The 23,473-nt window shown below is 44.8% G+C and overlaps 1 protein-coding gene across 1 annotated transcript in view; it reads left to right on the top strand.

The window, feature by feature from the left end:
* The window catches only part of adcyap1r1b (adenylate cyclase activating polypeptide 1b (pituitary) receptor type I), a 58,123-nt gene extending 40,451 nt beyond the window's left edge, over window positions 1-17,672 (top strand). Inside the window, exons 4-14 of the mRNA XM_064935858.1 lie at window positions 2,553-2,666; window positions 3,296-3,405; window positions 3,590-3,687; window positions 5,817-5,949; window positions 6,543-6,696; window positions 6,806-6,866; window positions 7,212-7,281; window positions 7,453-7,544; window positions 16,738-16,867; window positions 17,210-17,251; window positions 17,396-17,672. Coding sequence (XP_064791930.1) covers window positions 2,553-2,666; window positions 3,296-3,405; window positions 3,590-3,687; window positions 5,817-5,949; window positions 6,543-6,696; window positions 6,806-6,866; window positions 7,212-7,281; window positions 7,453-7,544; window positions 16,738-16,867; window positions 17,210-17,251; window positions 17,396-17,584 — 1,193 coding nt within the window. The 3' untranslated portion in view covers window positions 17,585-17,672. The remainder of the gene's footprint in view (window positions 1-2,552; window positions 2,667-3,295; window positions 3,406-3,589; window positions 3,688-5,816; window positions 5,950-6,542; window positions 6,697-6,805; window positions 6,867-7,211; window positions 7,282-7,452; window positions 7,545-16,737; window positions 16,868-17,209; window positions 17,252-17,395) is intronic.
* The last annotated feature ends 5,801 nt before the right edge of the window (window positions 17,673-23,473 follow it).

Here is a 23,473-nt window from a genome sequence, read left to right as displayed (position 1 = left end):
CTTGGTTTACCTGCTGTATGGTAGCAGAGTGGAAGTCTTTTAATGTTAGCAGGGCGGTTATAACCACTTGTGCATTGGGGAAAGTAGAAGAAGCTTTTTCAATCACTCCCTTCAGTGCTGTGTCAACCATTTCCTGCTGTATTCTCAGGTCGTTTGTGCCTATGTGTATTATTATGTGGCTATGTGAACCTAGTTGGGCCTCAGATAGAAGGTCTAGTGCGCGCTGGGTGTGTGGTGTGTATATTTCCCATTTGAGTCCATAAGGAGAACAATCTGTGTCTTGTTTATGTCCTCAGTGGGTGTGGGGGGGTTGTCAGGAGGGCTATCGGGGTGGCTGACAGGGGGGATGGTCAGAGGGGGTGAGATCCCCTGTGCTTGGGGTTCTTCATTTGTCTGTTCTGCTGTGATGTCGACACTATGGTCAGGGTCTGGTGTGGGCTGTTCTGCTGGCTTCTCTGCGGGGTGGCCACCTCTCTAGTGGGTTGGCCACCTCTCTGTCACACGCCATCCCCCTCACCCTCTCCTCCAGCAGTCTTATCCTCTCCTCTAGTGCTCTGTTCTTCTCCTGCTCTTGCTTTTGATATTGTTGAAGTTGTCTAACCAGTCCAGAGTGCAGATATGTCTCTCTCCACCTCCAGCTTTCCGGGTATGGTTAAGGGGGTGTTGTTGTGCTGGACTGTTGTCTGGGTCTGTGCTGACTGAAGTGTAATCACCTGCTGTTCCAGCTCCACCTGCCTTACCTCCAGTTGGGTAAATGTATCCTTCATTTCAATGAGGGTATAGTACTCTGTGCTGAGGGTTTGACTTTCCCCTTGGGGTTGCTCCTCTGTGGGGTTATATAATGAAAAGGTCTGGTCTGACCCGCTCGGAGTGGGGGTATCTTTCTCAAGGGAGAGCTATTCCTGCTGTGCTAATTCTTTGATTCGGTTAAAGTCCAGCTGAAACTGTTTGGGGTTGCCCTGTACCAATACTGTTCCAGACTTATAGAGATTTATATTAGCTGACTCAGAGTCCTGATTGTCTAGTATCCTGAGTTTCCACCCTTCGTTAACCCCCCCCCCCCTCCAGTGTGCTAATATAACACTGTGCCATGCCATACCTCTCTCTCTTTCTCTCAATTCAATTCAATTCAAGGGCTTTATTGGCATGGGAAACATGTGTTAACATTTCCAAAGTAAGTGAGATAGATAATATATAAAGTGAATATATAAAGTGAAATAAACAATTCAAATTAACAGTAAACATCACACAGAAGTCTCTCTCTCTCTCTCACTTTCACTCTCTCTGTCTGCCTCTCTCTCTTTCTCTCTGTCTCTCTTTCTTTCTCTCCGTCTGTCTCTTTCTCTCTCTCTCTCTCTCTGTCTCTGTCTCAGTAGAGATGCAGTTTCTTCGACCTTGGTTGCATCTTTCTGAGGCTATTTTCACTGTGGCTCGATGTGGCTGGAATTAAAACAAGGCCAAACACACTGACCCCTTTTCTCTACATAAAGGAAGAGAGGGAAAGAGAAAGAAGAACTCAATGTTATCTCTCTTCTTATGTGACCTGAGCATGACTGTGACCATGTGAATGTTTAACAGAGAGAGAGAGAGAGAGTGAGAGAGAGAGAGAGAACGAGAGAGAGAGAGAGAGAGAGAGGGAGAGCGACAGAGGGAGTGAGTATGGGAACAGCCAGAAGTAGCTAGACATCACCTTACACACCACCTACAGAGAGGGAGAGAGAGAGAGAGAGAGAGAGAGAGAGAGAGAGAGAGAGAGGTGGAAAAAAGAGAGGGATAGAGGGAGAGGGAGACAGAGGTGGAAAGAAAGAGAGGAATAGAGTGAGGAAGGGAGGGGAGGGATAGAGGGAGTATGGGAGATGGAGGGAGGGAGGGTGATAGAAAGAGCGAGGTCTCTATGGTTGTGAATATCAATGACTGGGAGTCTGGCAAAGTCACCGTCAGTGTTATTAGACTGCCACACAGCTACTCACCCCTATACACACATGCACACACGTACACACGCACACACAAACACACACACACTACCATCTATGACATACTGAGTGTTTTTGTATTCCTAACAGCCCTCCAGACAAGCCTGACAAACCTCATCACTCTACACACTATCCTAGAGATAGAGGCTCTGGTCAGTAGTTCATTACTAAAGGAATAGAGTGCAATTTTGGATGCAGACAAGAGAGACAGAGCAGTACCAGAAAACACCCATTTACCATTGTTTGAATTATACAAACTGAGCAGTTGCATCATTCTTGGCCTCTAGTGCCATCTGCTGGCCAGATGTGGCCTTGCTGAAAAAGGGATCCTTAGCATTGAGGTTGTGCTATCCCATGGATACCCCATTGTAACATCGGTACTTCCACAGTATTTACACTGACCACAGAGCTAACTCAGGTTTCTGTTCAATACCTGTTTCTAATCTATAACATCAGATCTTTGTCTTTCAAAGGTAATTTTCCATCAACCACAGAAGAAGGTCTAAGAATGTTGTGAGTGTTGTGCTCTTTTTATTTAATCATGGTACTCACCATCTCTGTGTTGTGTTGTGCCCCCAGGGTGCCCATGGTTGTGGGATAACCTGACGTGTTGGCAGCCTGCCCGGGTGGGAGAGGTGGTTGTGGTCAGCTGTCCAGAGCTCTTCATACAGTTCATGAGCGAGGAGGATGATGGTCAGTGACTGACAGCTGTCAATCATCTCAATACTTTGGGCATGACTCTGTCTATTTGTTTTATGTTAACATCCACATTGTACATCTATTGTAACTAACATTGATTTGCACCTCTTGTCTTATCATCTGGTGAGCTCCAAAAGTATTGGGACAGTGACAATTATTATTATTTTTGTCTCTGTACTCCAGTACCTTGGATTCAAAATGATAGAATGACTATGAGGTTAAGGTGCAGCCTGTCAGCCTTCATTTGAGGGTATTTTCATGCATATCTGGTAAACCGTTTAGAAATTACAACACTTTATGTACATAGTCCCCCCATTTTAGGAGAACAAAAGTATTGGGACTAATTCACTTACATTTGTATTAAAGTAGTCAAAAGTTAAGTATTTGGTCCTTATTCATAGCATGAAATGACTACATGGAGCTTGTGACTACAAATTTGTTGGATGCCTTTGCTATTTGTTTTGGTTGTGTTTCACATTACTTTGTGCCCAATAGAAATGTATGGTAAATAATGTATTGTGTCATTTTGGAGTCACTTTTATTGTAAATAAGAATAGAATCTGTTTTGAAATGTTGAATCTACTGTATGTGCTAACCATTGACATAGTGTATTATGTGTGTAGAACTAGGGAAGGTGAGTCGTAACTGTACGGAGGGCGGCTGGTCTGAGACCTTCCCTCACTATGTGGATGCCTGCATGTTCGACGAACCCAACGGAACCCACGAGCATCCGGTGAGCACTCCACACTGTCTTACCCTCACTCTCATTGCCCATAATCCTTAGCCTGGAGGCCAGTCTGTTTCTGCTCTCTTGCCAACTCCGTATGGTCATGCCAAACATATGGGTATATGCATCAGTCTGTGCTAATATCCCTGATAAATATGTGTTCTTGATTTACTGTTGTTGTTTACTGCAGGACATGTACTACGTGTCGGTGAAGGCTCTGTACACGGTGGGGTACAGCACCTCTCTGGTTTCTCTCTGTACAGCCATGGTCATCCTTTGCAGGTTCAGGTGAGAAAGGTCACCAGAGGTCAAAATCCAAAATCCCACTCAGATCAAATCAAATCACATGCGCCGAATACAACAGTTGTAGACCTTACGGTGAAATGCTTACTTACAAGCCCTAACCAACAATGGCATTTAAAAATTAACTAAAATAAAAAATACCTTTAAAAAAATAAGAATAAGAAATAAAAGTAACAAATAATTAAAGAGCAGCAGTAAAATATCAATCGTGAGGCTTTATACGGGGGGTACCGGTACAGAGTCAATGTGCGGGAGGCGGCACCGGTTAGTCGAGGTAATTGAGTTAATATGTACATGTAGGTAGGGTTATTAAAGTGACTATGCATAGATAATAACAGCATAGCAACAGTGTAAAAGAGGGGGGGCAAATAGTCTGGGTAGCCATTTGATTAGCTGTTCAGGAGTCTTATGGCTTGGGGGTAGAAGCTGTTTAGAAGCGTCTTGGACCTAGACTTGGAGCTCCGGTACTGCTTGCCGTGCGGTAGCAGAGAGAACAATGACTAGGGTGGCTGGAGTCTTTTACAATTTAAGGCCTTCCTCTGACACCGTCTGGTGTAGAGGTCCTGGATGACAGGAAGCTTGGCCCCAGTGATGTACTGGGCCGTACGCCCTACCCTCTGTAGTGTCTTGCGGTCGGAGGCCGAGCAGTTGCCATACCAGGCAGTGATGCAACCAGTGCTCTCGATGGTGCAGCTGTAGAACCTTTTGAGGATCTGAGGACCCATGCCAAATCTTTTCAGTCTCCTGAGGGGGAATAGGTTTTGTCGTGCCCTCTTCACAACTGTCTTGCTGTGCTTGGTCCATGTTAGTTTGTTGGTAATGTGGACACCAAGGAACTTTAAGCTCTCAACCTGCTCCACTGCAGCCCCGTCGATGAGAATGGGGGCGTGCTCGGTTCTCCTTTTCTTGTAATCCACAATCATCTCCTTTGTCTTGATCACTATGAAGGAAAGATTGTTGTCCTGGCACCATATGGCCAGGTCTGTGACCTCCTCCCTATAGGCTGTCTCATCGTTGTTGGTGATCAGGGATACCACTGTTGTGTCATCAGCAAACTTAATGATAGTGTTGCATTCATGCCTGGCCGTGCAGTCATGAGTGAACAGGGAGTACAGGAGGGCTCTGAGCCTGCACCCCTGAGGGGGCAGCAGGAATCAGGAGGATGGAATTATGGTCAGATTTGCCAAATGGAGGGCAGGGGAGAGCTTTGTACATGTCTCTGTGTGTGGAGTAAAGGTGGTCTAGAGTTGTTTGGTAAAACTGATTTAATTTCCCTGCATTAAAGTCCTCGGCCACTAGGAGCACCACCTGGATGAGCCTTTTCTTGTTTGCTTATGGCGGTATACAGCTCATTGAGTGTGGTCTTAGTGCCAGCATCGGTCTTTGGTGGTATGTAGACAGATGAATACTCTCTAAGTATATAGTGTGGTCTACAGCTTATCATGAGATACTCTACCTCAGGTGAGCAAAACCTCGAGACTTCCTTAGATATCGTGCACCAGCTGTTGTTTATACATAGACCGCCACCCCTTGTCTTACCAGAGGCTACTGTTCTATCCTGCCGATACAGTGTAAAACCCGCCAGCTGTATGTTATTCATGTCGTCGTTCAGCCACGACTCAGTGAAACATAAGATATTACAGTTTTTAATTTCCCATTGGTAGTTTAATCTTGCTCATAGGTCATCGATTTCCTTTTCCAATGATTTTATGTTTGCCAATAGAACGTATGGCAGTGGGGTTTTACTCGCTCAACTACGAATTTTCAGAAGGCAGCCTGACCTCCATCCTCTTTTTCTCCGTCTTCTCTTCACGTAAATGTCATATAGATACCTGTGTTTCTAGCTAGAACAAGAGGAACACAGAGATGTTCGGGAGCTTTCTTCTAATTATTTTACATACGGCAGGACTAGATGGCTTGTAAGATTATTCTTATTATTATGTAAATTAATAACAGAACATAGAACATATCAGATAATATAAGACAAGATAATATAAAATACATGGTGCTTTAGTGTAACAGACTATACAGTAGGTGGGATTGCTTGTTTAGAGATTGGTTGACCCAGGTTTTGTGGATGTTGTTGTCTGAGCTGTGATTGGCTGTGTTCACAGGAAGCTGCATTGCACCAGGAACTTCATCCACATGAACCTGTTTGTGTCATTCATTCTGAGAGCCATCTCTGTCTTCATCAAGGACGGGGTTCTGTACGCAGAGGAGGACAGCAACCACTGCTTCTTACACACTGTGAGTAGGCATACCACACACACACTGTTAGTTAGTGATGGGGAACTAAGCTTTCGGAAGCATTGAGCATTTCTAGCCTATTGTGTTGAAAATAGGTTCATTACTCAAGGCTTTGATCAACATATCGTACACTTGTGGCACCTACTGGTCAAAAGAATTTAGAGCAGCCAAATTATTATAGATGACGTCACATATGCCGTAGCACGTGCGCAGGGTAGCCTTTTTGCCAACTACCGAAACCAATACCAAACCAATCAGGTGGTTGTTCGACAAAACAACGCTTTGGCCGCCATTGCTCATGTGCTCCTGATGAAGGGATACAAGCATCGGCACACTGCTTCAAAGTAAACTGCTTAGTGTTTTCAACACCTGCCTCGGAGCGCCGGTATCAAAAGTAACGTTAGTCACACACAGACAAAGACATACTGTACACACACTCACACACATCCTGAACCAACTGTCTGTCTTTCTGTCTCTCTCTGTCTCTCTGTCTGTCTGTCTGTCTGTCTGTCTGTCTCTCTCTCTCTCTTTCTCTCTCTCTCTCTCTCTCTCTCTCTCTCTCTCTCTCTCTCTCTCTCTCTCTCTCTCTGTAGGTGGAGTGTAAGGTGGTGATGGTGTTCTTTCACTACTGTGTCCTATCTAACTACTTCTGGCTGTTCATTGAGGGCCTGTACCTCTTCACTCTGTTAGTAGAGACATTTTTCCCTGAGAGAAGATACTTCTATTGGTATACCATCATTGGCTGGGGTGAGACAACAATCATCATGTACTGTTTACCTAATAAAACTGAATTCATCAAGTGAAAGTGAAAGTGTGTGTGTATGTGTGTTTATGTGCCTGTTTTTTGTGTATTCAGGGACCCCCACTATATGTGTGGTGATATGGGCAGTACTCAGGCTGCACTTTGATGACATAGGGTGAGTTACCACTACCATCACACTCAATTGACTATATTATGAAGGTAATGATGACAATAGTAAATGTACATGATTCTTTAATATTCCTGTATTTGAACCTTTCCCCTCCCTCTCTATCTCCTTCCCTTCTTCCCTATTGCTCTCCCTTTCTTCATCCATCCCTCCCTCCTCCCTCCTTACCTCCCTCATTCCCTCACCTTCATTCTTTCCCCTCCCTCCCTCTCTATCTCCCTCCCTTCTTCCCTATTGCTCTCCCTTTCTCCATCCATCGCTCCCTCCTCCCTCCTTACCTCCCTCATTCCCTCTCACCTTCGCTCTTTTCCCTCCCTCCCCCTCTGTCTCCAGGTGTTGGGATATGAATGATAATGCTGGTATCTGGTGGGTGATTAAGGGACCTGTGCTGGCCTCTATCATGGTGAGGCACTAATCAATTATCAATTCAATCACTTATTGATTACTATAAATGTTGATCAATTTCAATATTTAAAAATAACTAATTCAGTCAAATTAATAGCTGTTCAATACCTAAGACAGATGTGTGAATATAGGCATTTGTCCTGTAAATACACATCTTCTTTTTCTACAGATCAACTTTGTCCTCTTCATTGGCATCATAATCATCCTTGTCCAGAAACTGCAGTCACCAGACATTGGTGGGAACGAATCCAGTATTTACCTGTAAGTCACAAGAAGTATGCTTGTGTGTGAAATTGTATCTACTACAGTAGTGGCTCTTTCAATTGTTCATCATGTCATAAGTTTTTGGCTATTCTATATACCAGTTGGTTCTGTATGTTGGTCCTCTATTGATGATGTCATGAGTGTGTTGGTCCACTGTTGATGATGTCATGAGTATATTATCAAATCAAATCGCATTTTATTGGTCAAATACACATGGTTAGCAGATGTTAATGCGAGTGTAGCGAACTGCTTGTGCTTCGAGTTCCGACAGTGCAGTAATATCTAACAAGTAATCTAAAAATTCCCCAACAACTACCTAATACACACAAATCTAAAGGGGTGAATGAGTATATGTACATGTAAGTATATGGATGAGCGATGGCCAAGCGGCAAAGGCAAGGTGCAATAGATGGTAGAAAATACAGTTTATACATATGATAGGGGTGGACCAGAGTACACAAACTCCACTGGGAAATGTTCCGGGTTGGCTCTGAGAATAGTATTGACATACACTATCCACTCATCAGGAAGTGCATAGAGAATGTTGTTCCCACTGTGATGATTAGAATTTATACAAACCAAAAACCGTGGATAGATGGCAGCATTCACGTAAAACTAAAAGCGCAAACCATTGTATTTAACCATGGCAAGGTGTTTGGGAACATGGATGTGAACAAACAGACCAGCTATGACCTCCATAAGGCAATAAAAGGGGCAAAACTACTATACAGGGACAAAGTGGAGTCACAATTCAACGACTCAGACAGGAGACGTATGTGGCGTGGACTCCAGACAATCATAGATGATAAAGGGAAAGCCTGCCATGTATCAAATAAAATGTCACATGCGCCGAATACAACAGGTGTAGAAGACCTTACCGTGAAATGCTTAGTTACAAGTCCTTAACCAACAATGCAGTTCAAGAAAGTTAATCTAATATTTACTAAATAAACTAAAGTTTAAAAAATGTAAATGACACAATAAAAATAACAATAAGGAGGATTTATACAGGGGGTATATAGACACTGATGCCCAGCTCCCAGATAAGTTGAACACCTTTTACGCCCACTTCAAGGAAAACAACATGGAGCCACCGACGCGGGCCCACGATGCTCTTGAGGACTGTGCGCTCTCGTTCTCCGTGGCTGACATGAATCATTTAAGCATGTTAACTCTCACAAGGCTGCCAGCCCAGACGACATCCCAAGATGCGTCCTCAGAGCATGTGCAGACCAGTTGGCTGGAGTTTTTACGGATATATTCAATCTCTCCATATCCTAGCCTTTTATCCTAACCATTGTTCCTAAACTCAATAAAGTGAAAGTAACTGAACTAAATGACTATCGCCACGTAGCCCTCACTTCTGTCATCATGAAGTGCTTTGATAGGCTAGATAAGGACCATATCACCTCCACCTTACCTGACACACTAGACACACTACAATTTGCATACCACCCCAACAAATCCAAGCACGACACAATCGCCATTGCACTGCACACTGCCCTATCCCACCTGGACAAGAGAAATACCTATGTAAGAATGATTTTATTGACAATAGTTCAGCCTTCTACACCATAGTGCCATCCAAGCTCATCACTAAGCTCAGGGCCATGGGTCTGAACCCCTCCCTATGCAACTGGGTCCTGGACTTCCTGACTGGTGACCCCAAGTGGTAAAGGTAGGCAACAACACCTCTGCCAAGCTAATATTCAACACAGGGGCCCCACAGGGGTGCATTCTCAGACCCCTCCTGTACTCTGTTCACCCATGACTGCGTGGCCACACACATCTCAAACTCAATCATCAAGTTTCCTGATGACACAACAGAGATAGGCCTGATTTTATTTTTTTTCACCTTTATTTAACCAGGTAAGCTAGTTGAGGACAAGTTCTCATTTACAATTGCAACCTGGCCAAGATAAAGCAAAGCAGTGCGACAGAAACAACAACACAGAGTTACAAATGGAATAAACAAGTGTACAGTCAATAACACAATGGAAAAAAATGAAGTCTCTATACAGTGTGTGTAAATGACATGAGGAGGTATGGCAATAAATAGGCCATAGTAGCAAAGTAATTACAATTTAGCAGATTAACACTGGAGTGATGAGCAAATGGTGATGAGCAGATGATGGTGTGTAAGTAGTGATACTGGTGTGCAAAAGAGCAGCAAAGTAAATATAAACAATATGGGGATGAGGTAGGTAGATTGGGAGGGCTATTTACAGATGGGCTATGTACAGCTGCAGCGATCAGTTAGCTGCTCAGATAGCTGATGTTTCGAGTTAGTGAGGGAAATGTAACCCTCCAGCTTCAGCGATTTTTGCAATTCGTTCCAGTCACTGGCAGCAGAGAACTGTAAGGAAAGGCGGCCAAAGGAGGTGTTGGCTTTGGGGATGACCAGTGAGATATATCTGCTGGAGCGCGTGCTACGGGTGGGTGTTGTTACCGTGACAAGTGAGCTGAGATAAGACAGAGCTTTACCCAGCATAGACTTATAGATGTCCTGGAGCCAGTGGGTCTGGCGACAAATTTGTAGCGAGGGCCAGCCAACTAGAGCATACAGGTCGCAGTAGTGGGTGCTATAAGGCACTTTGGTAACAAAACGGATGGCACTGTGATAGACTACATCCAATTTGCTGAGTAGAGTATTGGAAGCTATTTTGTAGATGACATCGTCGAAGTCGAAGATTGGTAGGATAGTCAGTTTTACGAGGGTAAGTTTGGCGGTGTGAGTGAAGGAGGCTTTGTTGCGAAATAGAAAGCCGATTCTACATTTGATTTTGGATTGGAGATGTTTGATATGAGTTTGGAAGGAGAGTTTACAGTCTAGCCAGACACCTAGGTATTGGTAGTTGTCCACGTTTTCTAGGTCAGAATCGTCCAGAGAAGTGATGCCAGTCAGGTGGGCGGGTGTGGGCAGCGAACGGTTGAAAAGCAAGCATTTGGTTTTACTAGCTATAAGAGCAGTTGGAGGCCACAGAAGGAGTGTGGTATGGCATTGAAGCTCGTTTGGAGGTTAGATAGCACAGTGTCCAAAGAAGGGCCAGATGTATACAGAATGGTGTCGTCTGCGTAGAGGTGGATCAGGGAATCACCCTCAGCAAGAACGACTTCATTTATATATACAGAGAAAAGAGTCGGCCCGAGAATTGAACCCTGTGGTACCCCCATAGAGACTGCCAGAGGTCTGGACAACAGGCCCTCTGATTTGACACACTGAACTCTGTCTGCGAAGTAGTTGGTGAACCAGGCGAGGCAGTCATTTGAGAAACCAAGGCTATTGAGTCTGTCGATAAGAATACATTGATTGACAGAGTCGAAAACCTTGGCCAGGTTGATGAAGACGGCTGCACAGTACTGTCTTTTATCGATGGTGGTTATGATATTGTTTAGTACCTTGAGCGTGGCTGAGGTGCACCCATGACCAGCTTGAAACCGGATTGCACAGCGGAGAAGGTACGGTGGGATTCGAAATGGTCAGTGATCTGTTTATTAACTTGGCTTTCAAAGACTTTAGAAAGGCAGGGCAGGATGGATATAGATCTGTAACAGTTTGGGTCTAGAGTGTCACCGCGGCAGCTTTCTAATCTTTAGTGATGAGGGGTGGTCGTTTGACCGTGGACCAATAGCGGATGCAGGCAATGAGGCAGTGATCGCTGAGATCCTGATTGAAAACAGCAGAGGTGTATTTGGAGGGCAAGTTGGTCAGGATAATATCTATGAGGGTGCCCATGTTTACGGATTTAGCGTTGTACCTGGTGGTGTCCTTGATTATTTGTGTGAGATTGAGGGCATCAAGCTAAGATTGTTGGACTGCTGGGGTGTTAAGCATATCCCAGTTTAGGTCACCTAACAGAACGAACTCTGAAGATAGATGTGGGGAAATCAATCCACATATGGTGTCCAGGGCACAGCTGGCAGCTGCGGGGGATCTATAACAGGCGGCAACAGTGAGAGACTTATTTCTGGAGAGATTATTTTTTTTAAATTAGAAGTTTGAACTGTGTGGGCATAGACCTGGAAAGTCTGACAGAACTTTGCAAGCTTTCTCTGCAGTAGATTGCAACTCCTCCCCCTTTGGCAGTTCTATCTTGATGGAAAATGTTGTAGTTGGGTATGGAAATCTCAGAATATTTGGTAGCCTTCCTAAGCCAGGATTCAGACACGGCAAGGACATCAGGGTTGGTGGAGTGTGCTAAAGTAGTGAGTAAAACAAACTTGTGGAGGAGACTTCTGATGTTAACATGCATGAAACCAAGGCTTTTTCGATTACAGAAGTCAACAAATAAGAGTGCCTGGGGACACGCAGGGCCTGGGTTATCCTCCACATCACCCGAGGAACAGAGGAGGAGAAGGATGAGGGTACGGCTGTAGGCTAGCAAAACTGGTTTTCTAGTGCGTTTTGGACAGAGAATAAAAGGAGCAGATTTCTGGGCGTGGTAGAATAGATTCAGGGCATAATGTGCAGACAGGGGTATGGTGGGGTGCGTGTACATTGGAGGTAAGCCCAGGCACTGAGTGATGATAAGAGAGGTTGCATCTCTGGACACGCTGGTTATACTGGGTGAGGTCTGTGTGGGAGGTGGGACAAAGGAGGTATCTAAGGCATGTACCGTGGGACTAGGGGATCCGCAGTAAACTAAAACAATGATAACTATCCTAAACAACAGTATACAAGGAATATTGTCATTTGAGAGACATAAATCAAGGCATAAAGCATTCACAGGTGTTGATTGGGAGAGCTAGCTAAGACAACAACGGGTAAGACAACAACAGCTAATCAGCTAAGACAACAACAACAGGCAAAAAGGCGATGAATGGGCAGAGAGGGTCGGTTAACTACACACAGGGTCTGAGTTCGGGGCTAGGGCTGACAGATAAACGAAGGTAAACAGAGTGGAGTACCGTGATAAATTAACAGTCCAGCAGGCATCAGCTATGTAGTCAAGTGATCATAGGGTCCAGTGTACAGCAATAGATGGAACAAGGAAGCCGTAGTCGTTGCTACGTTAGCATGCGAGAGACACAGCGTTTAAAGTTTGCAGGCCGGGGTAAGTAGAAGCGTCTGCTCCAACGTCTGGCAAAGGCCGGTTGAAGGCACAGCTGATGGAATTACATCTGAGTTTCCAGTCGTGGTGGTACGGCAAGGTGCCGTGTCGACGAAGGGACCAGGCCAGATGGCGAAAGGGTGTTGTAGTTGTGGTAATTTCTTTTGCTAGCTGGGAGATGCGCCTGGCTCAGGGCTAGCTTCGGGGCTGGGTCACTCAGTGGCAGCTACCTAGCTGTGATGATCAATGGTCCAGGGTTTACGGCAGGAATCTGGCGTTGTAGTGGAGAAAAACAGTCTGAGGCTGGCAGGTATTATCCAGGCTAAAAAATGGCTGGTGCCTGAGCAGAGGGTAAAGGCCACTAGCAGTGGCTAACAATGACTAAATAGCTAGTAGCTAATTAGCTGGCTATCTTCTGATGAGTTTTGGCTACAAGGTCTAAAAAAAATAGCGGATCCGTGTCACATTGTGTGAGGCAGGTTACCGGAAGGTATATTTGTTTTAAAAAGGAAAAAGAGATTGAAAAATAAATTGGAATATATACAATATATACAAAAAAGACGAGAAATACAAAAAGTAAACGAGAGGACGACAAACCATGTCTGCACTGCTACGCCTTCTTGGAAGAAGGATTACCAACATTGATGAGACAGCCTACAAGGAGGAGGTGTGAGCCCTGGTGGAGTGGTGCCAGAATAATAAACTTTCCCTCAATGTCAACCAATCAAAGGAGCTGATCATGGACTACAGTAGAGAGAGCACGCACCCATCCACATCGACGGGACAACATTGGAGAGGGTCAAAAGCTTCAAGTTCCTCTGCATGCACATCAAGGACAACCTGAAACAGTCCCTTCACACAGACAGCATGGTGAAGAAGGCGCAAAAGCGCGGCTCTCATGTGGGCAGCAAGTATGAGACAGCGCAGCTCTCATGTGGGCAGCAAGTACGAGACAGCGCAGCTCTCATATGGGCAGCAAGTAAGAAACCGAGCAGCTTTCATATGGGCAGTAAGTACGAGACAGCACAGCTCTCATATGGGCAGCAAGTAAGAAACAGCGCAGCTCTCATATGGGCAACAAGTATGAGACAGCACAGCTCTCATATGGGCAGCAAGTATGAGACAGCGCAGCTCTCATATGGGCAGCAAGTAAGAAACAGGTCACCTCTCATATTTGCAGCGAGTACGAGACAGCGCAGCTCTTATGTGGGCAGCAAGTACGAGAGAGCGCAGCTCTCATATGGGCAGCAAGTACAAGACAGCGCAGCTCTCATGTGGGCAGCAAGTACGAGACAGCGAAGCTCTCATATGGGCAGCAGGTACGAGACAGCGCAGCTCTCATATGGGCAGCAAGTAAGAAACAGCGCAGCTCTCATATGGGCAGCAAGTACGAGACAGCGCAGCTCTCATATGGGCAGAAAGTACGAGACAGCGCAGCTCTCATATGGGCAGCAAGTACGAGACAGCGCAGCTCTTATATGGGCAGCAAGTACGAGACAGCGCAGCTCTCATATGGGCAGCAAGTAAGAAACAGGGCAGCTCTCATATGGGCAGCAAGTAAGAAACAGCGCAGCTCTCATATGGGCAGCAAGTACGAGACAGCACAGCTCTCATATGGGCAGCAAGTATGAGACAGCGCAGCTCTCATATGGGCAGCAAGTATGAGACAGCGCAGCTCTCATATGGGCAGCAAGTAAGAAACAGCGCAGCTCTCATATGGGCAGCAAGTACGAGACAGCACAGCTCTCATATGGGCAGCAAGTAAGAAACAGGTCACCTCTCATATGGGCAGCAAGTACGAGACAGCGCAGCTCTCATGTGGGCAGCAAGTACGAGAGAGCGCAGCTCTCATATGGGCAGCAAGTACGAGACAGCGAAGCTCTCATATGGGCAGCAAGAACGAGACAGCAAAGCTCTCATATGGTCAGCAAGTACGAGACAGCGAAGCTCTCATATGGGCAGCAAGTATGAGACAGCGCAGCTCTCATATGGGCAGCAAGTAAGAAAGAGCGCAGCTCTCATATGGGCAGCAAGTACGAGACAGCGCAGCTCTCATATGGGCAGCAAGTAAGAAACAGCGCAGCTTTCATATGGGCAGCAAGTACGAGACAGCACAGCTCTCATATGGGCAGCAAGTACGAGACAGCGCAACTCTCATATGGGCAGCAAGTACGACAGTGCTACTGATAGTAGTGGTGGCGCTTGGCTTACACGTGCAAATTCAGAACACACAACATTCTATTATATAACTGTGTTATTTGACATGTCAAATTAAAAGCTTATTTAATGCGTGAACACTGTTATTTGATGTGTATCTTTTTTGACATGCAAAGACCATAGAATGTCATGCGTTCCATATAATGTCTATCACGATCGTCGTATTGAGGAGACTAAGCGCAGCGTGGTGTGAATACATACTTTTAATTATAGACGGAAAAAAAACACGAATTTCACTAAACAAACAAAACAAACTAACCAGACAAACGTGACTTCTATAGAAACTGAGTGCTAACATGCAACATCACATAGACAATAACCCACGAACCACAATGCAAAACAGGCTACCTAAATATGGTTCCCAATCAGAGACAACGACAAACACCTGCCACTGATTGAGAACCATATCAGGCCAAAACACATAGAAACAGACTAACTAGACATGCAACATAGAATGCCCACTCATATCACACCCTGACCAAACAAAACATAGAAACAAACAACGCAAATAATGGTCAGAGTGTGACAATGTCATGCGTTCCATAGAATGTCGTGAAGCTAATAGCAGTGAAGCTATTAATGTGTAGCTCCAGTAGGGCAACATCTGAACAATAGCGCACTTGGTAATGTTAGTGTGTACCGGTGCTCGACCAATCGCGAAACCAACATCACCCACTAAAGAGAACGGTTGATTGTCAAGGGCAATGAATTCCATTATCTTGGCGTTAATGGATTTCGCCTTTGACTTGTCTCGACTAAAATTTTCTTGCTCTTTCAAATGACTGCTCAACTTGTTGACTGCTCGATCCACACAGCAGACATTGTGGGTTAGGAATGCTGTGTTGCACGTGTAGCGCATAATTTTATGTGGCGTCATTACGTCATGTCCCTACTTATTTAGGTGTGCATGTCAGCTTTGACATCGGTTTTTCACATCGGCGTTAAAATACACATCGGTCCTATACCGATGTTGGCATTTTTAGATGATATCAGACAATTCCGATATGTTCACCGATATATCGTGCATCCCTAAATTTTATATCCCTATTTCGACATACATTGGCAAGAGACATGCTTTTATTGTGCAACCTATGGATTACAGAATAAAATGAGGAACTGTCATGCGAGACAGGATTTTGGGTTTCAGTGGGATTGGGACTGGGACTGGATAGGAAAATAGCCAAGGCTTTAGGACAGGAAAATATGGAATTTTCCCTAATGCCTCTGAATTGTTAACAAACGTCATGTCTGTGACAGAGATGTCTATGTAGTGAATTGTGCATAGGCCTATCAAATGTGTGACTGTCTGAAGATTCACAATGACAGCTCACCTAGTCTGTAGGTCTACTGTAGGGGTTTCCTGTAGGGTTTATTGACTAGATTCGGGTTGCGTGTGCAGTCCGGCGGTGTCAATCATACGTGCGCTTTGAATTTATGACGACTTTGTGTGAAGTACATAATCTAGGCTCAAGGCTTCCATGATATAACCTGTTTGGATAGTGTGCTATTCAATGTTTTGCTAATCTGATGCTGCACATGAAAGGGAAAGGATACCTAGTCAGTTGTACAACTGAATGTCGTCAACCGAAATGTGTTCCTCATTTAACCCAACCCCTCTGCCTTAATTGATGTCCACATCATAGGCACTTGGGGAGCAGTTGTTGTTGAGGGTTAACTGTAGGGCCTGCATTAGTGCCACATTGGGGGAAAATGTTGTAATTTCCCGGGTCTTGTCATTTAACTTTGGGGGAAAATGTGAAGAGTGTTCCTGGGACAGTCCCGGGATCCCGGTTACCCATGTTAATTCCTAGTCATGAATATGTTGGTCCACTTTGATGATGTCTGAATCTAGTGACCCACTGTTGATGATGTCATGAGTATGTTGGTCCACTGTAATATGCGTTGTGGTGTTTGATTGGCAGGCGTCTGGCGCGTTCCACCCTGCTCTTGATCCCTCTGTTTGGGATCCACTACACTGTGTTCGCCTTCTCACCCGAAGACGTCAGCAAGAGGGAGAGGCTGGTGTTTGAGCTAGGCCTAGGCTCCTTCCAGGTGTGTGTGTGTGTGTGTGTGTGTGTGTGTGTATGTGTGTGTGTGTGTGTGTGTGTGTGTGTGTGTGTGTGTGTGTGTGTGTGTGTGTGTGTGTGTGTGTGTGTGTGTGTGTGTGTGTGTGTGTGTGTGTGTGTGTGTGTGTGTGTGTGTGTGTGTGTGTGTGTGTGTGTGCGTGTGTGTGTGTGCCTGCGTGTGTGTGTCTGCGTGTGTGTGTGTGTGTCTGCGTGTGTGTGTGTGTGTCTGCGTGTGTGTGTGTATGTGCTTTCTGATGTGTGACAATGTACATTCCTGTGCATACCTGAAAGACAGTTTTCTCTGCTTGTGTTCTTTGTGTCCATGTAGGGCTTCGTTGTGGCTGTTCTCTACTGCTTTCTGAATGGAGAGGTAAGCTCTCTTTTGAAACCAACCACTTGTTGCTTTAGGCACTGATAATTACAGCATCTTTATATCGAGATTGAGAGAGAGAGGCATGCTGAGTCTTTCCAGCGAGGTCCATTAATAATGACCTTGTGAAGTATCTCCCTGAAGGTGCAGTCGGAGATCAAGAGGAAATGGCGCAGCTGGACGGTGAACAGGTACTTTGCTGTGGACCTGAAGCACCGGCACCCTTCGTTGGCCAGCAGTGGGGTGAACGGGGGAACGCAGCTCTCCATCCTCAGCAAGAGCAGCTCTCAGATCCGCATGTCCAGCCTACAGGCCGAGTCGCCAGCCACCTAAGCCACCTGAACTTCAACGGTGAAGCCCAGGACCAGAGCCAGGGAGAGACCACCACCACTACTACTACTACTACTACTACTACTTCTATCACCCCTACACCGAGACCCATCAGCCACTTCCACACTGGTCCTGATACTATGACCAACCTCACCCCTACACCCAACCTCACCCCTATACCCACACCCAACCACGGACCACTACCAGTGACCAGCCTCACCAACCCGTACCCTTTCCCCAACCCATATCCAGACACCACCAACCCATACCCAGAGACAACCAACCCGTACCCTGACACAACATTGATCCTGGACTCTGGAGAACGCATCCCGGACCCTCCTAACTGCACTGCACCCAAAAGCCCAACTGAGCCCTTCATATAACGAACTGGATCAACAGCTCAACCCTAATAAAGCCATGCCAAATCAATCACACCTAAACAAGCCCAATCCCTAACCCTATCCAAACTAACCAACCTAATACAATACAAACTAACCCAACCCCTAGCCCTATAAAAAACTGACCAAATACAATTCAAATGAACCCAACCCTAAACCCTATTCAAACTAACCTAGCCAATACAATCCAAACTAACCCAACCCCTAGCCCTATCCAAACTAACCCAACTCCTAACCCTGTTCAAACAGGCCCAACCTCTAGCCCTATCCAAATTAACCCAACCCCTATCCAAACTAACCTACCCAATACAATACAAACTAACCCAACCCCTAGCCCTATCCAAAATAACCCAACCCCTAGCCCTATTCAAACTAACCTAACCAATACAATCCAAACGAACCCAACCCCGAACCCTATTCAAACTAACCTACCCAATGCAATCCAAACTAACCCAACCCCTAGCCATATACAAACTAACCAAACACCTATCGAAACTAACTCAACCCCTAGCCCTATCTAAACTAACACAACCCCTAACCCCAAACAAACTAACCAACCCAATACAATCCAAACTTACCGAAACCCTAGCCCTATCCAAACTAACCCAACCCCTAGCCCTAACCAAACTCACCCAACCCCTAGCCCTATCCAAACTAACTCAACCCCTAACCCCAACCAAACTAACCAACCCAATAAAATCCAATCTAACCCAACACCTAGCCCTATTCAAATTAACCAACCCAATACAATCCAAACTTAACAAACCCCTAGCCCTATCCAAACTAACCCAACCCCTAGCCCTATCTAAATCAACCAACCCAATACAAATCCAAACTAACCCTAGCCCTAACCAAACTAATCCAATACAATTCAAACTAACCCAACCAAAGCCCTATCCAAACTAACCCAACCCCTAGCCCTTTCCAAACTAACCCAACCCCTAGCCCTATCCAAACCAACCCAAGCCCTAGCCCTATCCAAACCAACCAACCAAATACAAATCCAAACTAACCCAAGCCCTAGCCCTATCCGAACTAACCCAACCAAATATAATTCAAACTAACCCAACCCTAGCCCTATCCAAACTAACCCAACCCCTAGCCCAATCCAAACTAACCCAACCCCTAGCCCTATCCAAAGTAACCTACCCAATACAATCCAAACTAACCCAAGCCATATTTAAAACTAACCTACCCAATACAATCCAAACTAACCCAACCCCTAGCCCTATCTAAACTAACCAACCCAATACAATCCAAACTAACCCAACCCCTAGCCCTATCCAAACTAACCTACCCAATACAATCCAAACTAACCCAACCCCTAGCCCTATCCAAACTAACCTACCCAATACAATCCAAACTAACCCAACCCCTAGCCCTATCCAAACTAACCTACCCAATACAATCCAAACTAACCCAACCCCTAGCCCTATTTAAAATAGCCTACCCAATACAATCCAAACTAACCCAACCCCTAGCCCTATACAAACTAACCCAACCCCTAACCATATTCAAACGAACCCAACCCCTAGCCCTATCCAAACTAACCCAAACCCTAACCCTATTCAAACTAACCCAACCGCTAGCCCAATCCAAACTAACCCAAACCCTAACCCTATTCAAACTAACCCAACCCCTAGCCCTATCCAAACTAACCCAGCCCCTAGCCCAATCCAAACTAACCCAACCACTTGCCCTATACAAACTAACCCAACCCAATACAATCCAAACTAACCCAACCCCTAGCCCCATCCAAACCAACCTACCCAATACAATCCAAACTAACCCAACCCCTAGCCCTATCCAAACTAACCCAACCCCTAGCCCTATCCAACCTAACCCAATACCTATTCCTATTCCTAACCAAACCCCAACCCACCACTATCCAACCTAACCCAACACCTAGTCCTTAGCAATCCAACTCATCCATACCTAAACTAACCTGACTCCTATTTCTATCCAAACCAGCCTATCACTATGTAAACTAACCCAACCAACCCTGACTTAACCTACCCCAACATTAAAACCCTCTACCAGACAGGAACAGAACACCTAACACCTCACCAGCAGCACCTGTTCACGAGCAGTTGTAGGTGAATCCACCTTTAAACTGTTACAACTACAGTGTCTCCATCATGGAGCAAACCACCGTCAGTGGTAGTGGCCTAGCAGTGAATGTCAATCACCATTCAGAAACCATCAGACAAGGATCTTTACAAGGAAGGCAGAAGGCTATGAAGGAAAAGCATGGTTAATGGTCTGTACATATCATCATGGTGTTATGCAAAAAGCCCCCCCCCCCCCGTTAGGTTTATCACGTAGAACAGAAGAGCTGGACCACTTCAGTGCTGCTGGAACATCCATGTAATACCACCGGTCATTGCAATCATATCATCATGTCCGAAGAATGACAATAAGTATTTAACGACTCCTCCTCCTCTCTTTCCTCAGTCTGTCTTTCAGCCTGTTGCAGACTCAAGCTAAGACTGTGTTTTGTTGTTCTGGGTATTGTTGTTGTTATGGCAACTCAATTACGGAGCAGTAACAAAACCATAAAGCCTCTATCAGAGTCCAAAATTTGCATGTGTACGCACAGCAGTGTTCTAGAATATTGGACCGTTGGCTTTCATACTTTTTGAATTCTCAGTAGAGCACGTTGGTTGGGAATTTTGGCAAGGTGCGCGTTCGGGCTGTGCATCCCCCGCGAATTGTGGTCTCAGAGCCATGTAGCTACAGTACGTCACAACGAGATGCCGGACTATCATGTCACTAAGTCTGTGGCCGGACTATCACATCACTAAGTCTGTGGCCGGACTATCGCGTCACTAAGTCTGTGGCCGGACTAACACGTCACTAAGTCTGTGGCCGGACTATCGCGTCACTAAATCTGTGGCCGGACTATCACATCACTAAGTCTGTGTCCGGACTATCGCGTCACTAAGTCTGTGGCCGGACTAACACGTCACTAAGTCTGTGGCCGGACTATCGCGTCACTAAGTCTGTGGCCGGACTATCGCGTCACTAAGTCTGTGGCCGGACTATCGCGTCACTAAGTCTGTGGCCGGACTATCGCGTCACTAAGTCTGTGGCCGGACTATCGCGTCACTAAGTCTGTGGCCGGACTATCGCGTCACTAAGTCTGTGGCCGGACTATCACGTCACTAAGTCTGTGGCCGGACTATCACGTTACTAAGTCTGTGGCCGGACTATCACGTCACCAAGTCTGTGGCCGGACTGTTTGACTCTGAATTAAGCTTTACACGTCCTGTACAGGAGAAGCAACAAACCGGCCAATCGAGACAGACTGACTTAATGTAAATATTTATCAGCTGACCAATCAGGTTGCAAGTGTGTGCCTGTTTGTAGAGGGCATAGATTTAGATAGACATTGCATCTTTGTATCTGTCCCACTATGGCATCTGTGAGAGCAAAGGCAACAGCATTGAGACCATGTCCAGTTTGAAGTAGTCACTTTATTAATGTACTACTTCTATGAGTTGGCAAACAAACTAAAAAGGTGCATACTGTGGTCTGGACTATTATTTGAACAGGTATAAATGTTGCCTATTTACTGCCACCTGCAGTTCTGGAATGTTTGCTCACAAGAATAATTAATTGGCTGATCCCTCCTGATGACCTGGATAGAATTATGGGATCCTTTCTTAACCCATAGGAAGTTCCACCCAGTTGACTACTTAAAAATGGTGAGTCCTCAATGGCACTGCCCATGCTAAAAAAGACTTTTGGGCACTAGTGTTGTCTATCTAAGTCTATGGTAGAGGGAGAATAATCATGTGAGGTTACTGTAAAATAATGAACAGTGAAAGGACACAAAATGGAGGCTAACACACTGCATCATGGGATACTATTCAGGCCTGGAGACTCAAGCCAGGATCAAGGCAAAATAATTAATTAATGGACCAACAGTAGAAACAATGTCTCTTAAAATATGAAGATAATAGTCAACCATCACCAGAAGTAGAGCATCATAGTGCTTTGTATGACCGTATATGACGTCAACAGCTATGTGTCAGCCAATGGCACAGGTCACCTTTACCTGTGTAAGCTGTGATTGGTGGAGTGACAGGAAGATGATGATGTCACTTCCTCCTTGCTATATGTACCACTGTTACTAGAGATAGAGGGATTCTTCCCACTGGGCACACACTGAATCAATGTTGTTTCCATGTAATTTCAATGAAATTATGTTGAACCAAAGTGGAATAGATGTTGAATTGACGTCTGTGCCCAGTAGGATTCTTCTGAGGAAGACAGATGATATGGGTAAAACCAGTATTTATGTGAAAGGTATATTTTCTACAGTTCAATTATGAGGAATGAAATGCCAAAAATAAAACCTGCGTTAAGGTAAAGATGGCCATCTATTTTAGAAGGATGAACAATGCTAAGGTTTGCCAACTACGACCATTACACACCAAACCTCTTTAAATCTTAGCATTGCTTATGATGACAAGATGCCTTGGTTCATTTTGGGAGAGGATTGATAGTGCCACTAGTTTTAAACAGCCGGTAGTACAGAAAATGTCAATGACAACATACTCATGAATGGGTATCGTGAGTTCAATGTATAACTGTGTTACAATGTCTGCATGAATTGTATTTTTCTTTCTTCTTTTGAATCTGTTTACAATTGTTTTGTGAGATTATTACTGTACCTGACGCTGAAAAGGCAATGCAGTCCAATCTAGATTTTACTTAGTTTCTTCAGCAGTCTCTCAGCTAGCTTCAATTTGTATATTTAACAAAATAGATATCTTAGACCGACAGAAAGTATTTTACCACATTGAGTTTTGATAAACACCTTCCTGAATTGTGTTTTTAAAAAGGTATGATTTTGGGCTATTTCTCTCATTCCAAAGATGAACACTAGACTCCACACTGAGTTTCACGGCCGTATACATTTGCAAAGGCTGAGTAAAAGCTTTGCAACTGATGTCACTACAGATTTGATCCTTTAGTCTGATTTAACTATTATTATTCTATATTCTAATCCCATGTTAATCCCAATCCCATGTTAATCTCTCCTAGTATACTTTAGTCTCCAAAGTGCCTTTATGCACAAAACGGCAAGTATTTCTGTTAATCTGAGAGATTTTTTTAGACATTATTTTTTAAACGAAACTGCAAAGTATGTAAAAACATGTGGTCAACAAAAGTGCTTTTATGATGTTACACTGAATCAGTATTTTATTAACCTGGAGGCCTTTGAAGTACCTAGAGCTCATTTCTGGTTTAAGATGGGCATAACCTATGAACTTTAACCTACGACCTATAACCTACGACCGATTACCTTTTGAAATAAGCCACTTTTATTTTGAGTAAATATCTACTATGGTCTATCTATATCATATACACAATAATAGGTATGATTGATTGACTCTGTTCTATTTTGCAGCATTCAGTCCTTTATACTCATAATAATTTTTGTATATCAAAGTAATGGGACACTGGTTGATTTAATGAAGTTACT

The sequence above is a fragment of the Oncorhynchus masou genome, chromosome 24 (assembly GCF_036934945.1).
Source record: "Oncorhynchus masou masou isolate Uvic2021 chromosome 24, UVic_Omas_1.1, whole genome shotgun sequence".
Taxonomy (NCBI): Eukaryota; Metazoa; Chordata; class Actinopteri; order Salmoniformes; family Salmonidae; genus Oncorhynchus; species Oncorhynchus masou.
This window is presented reverse-complemented; position numbering and strand designations above follow the sequence as displayed.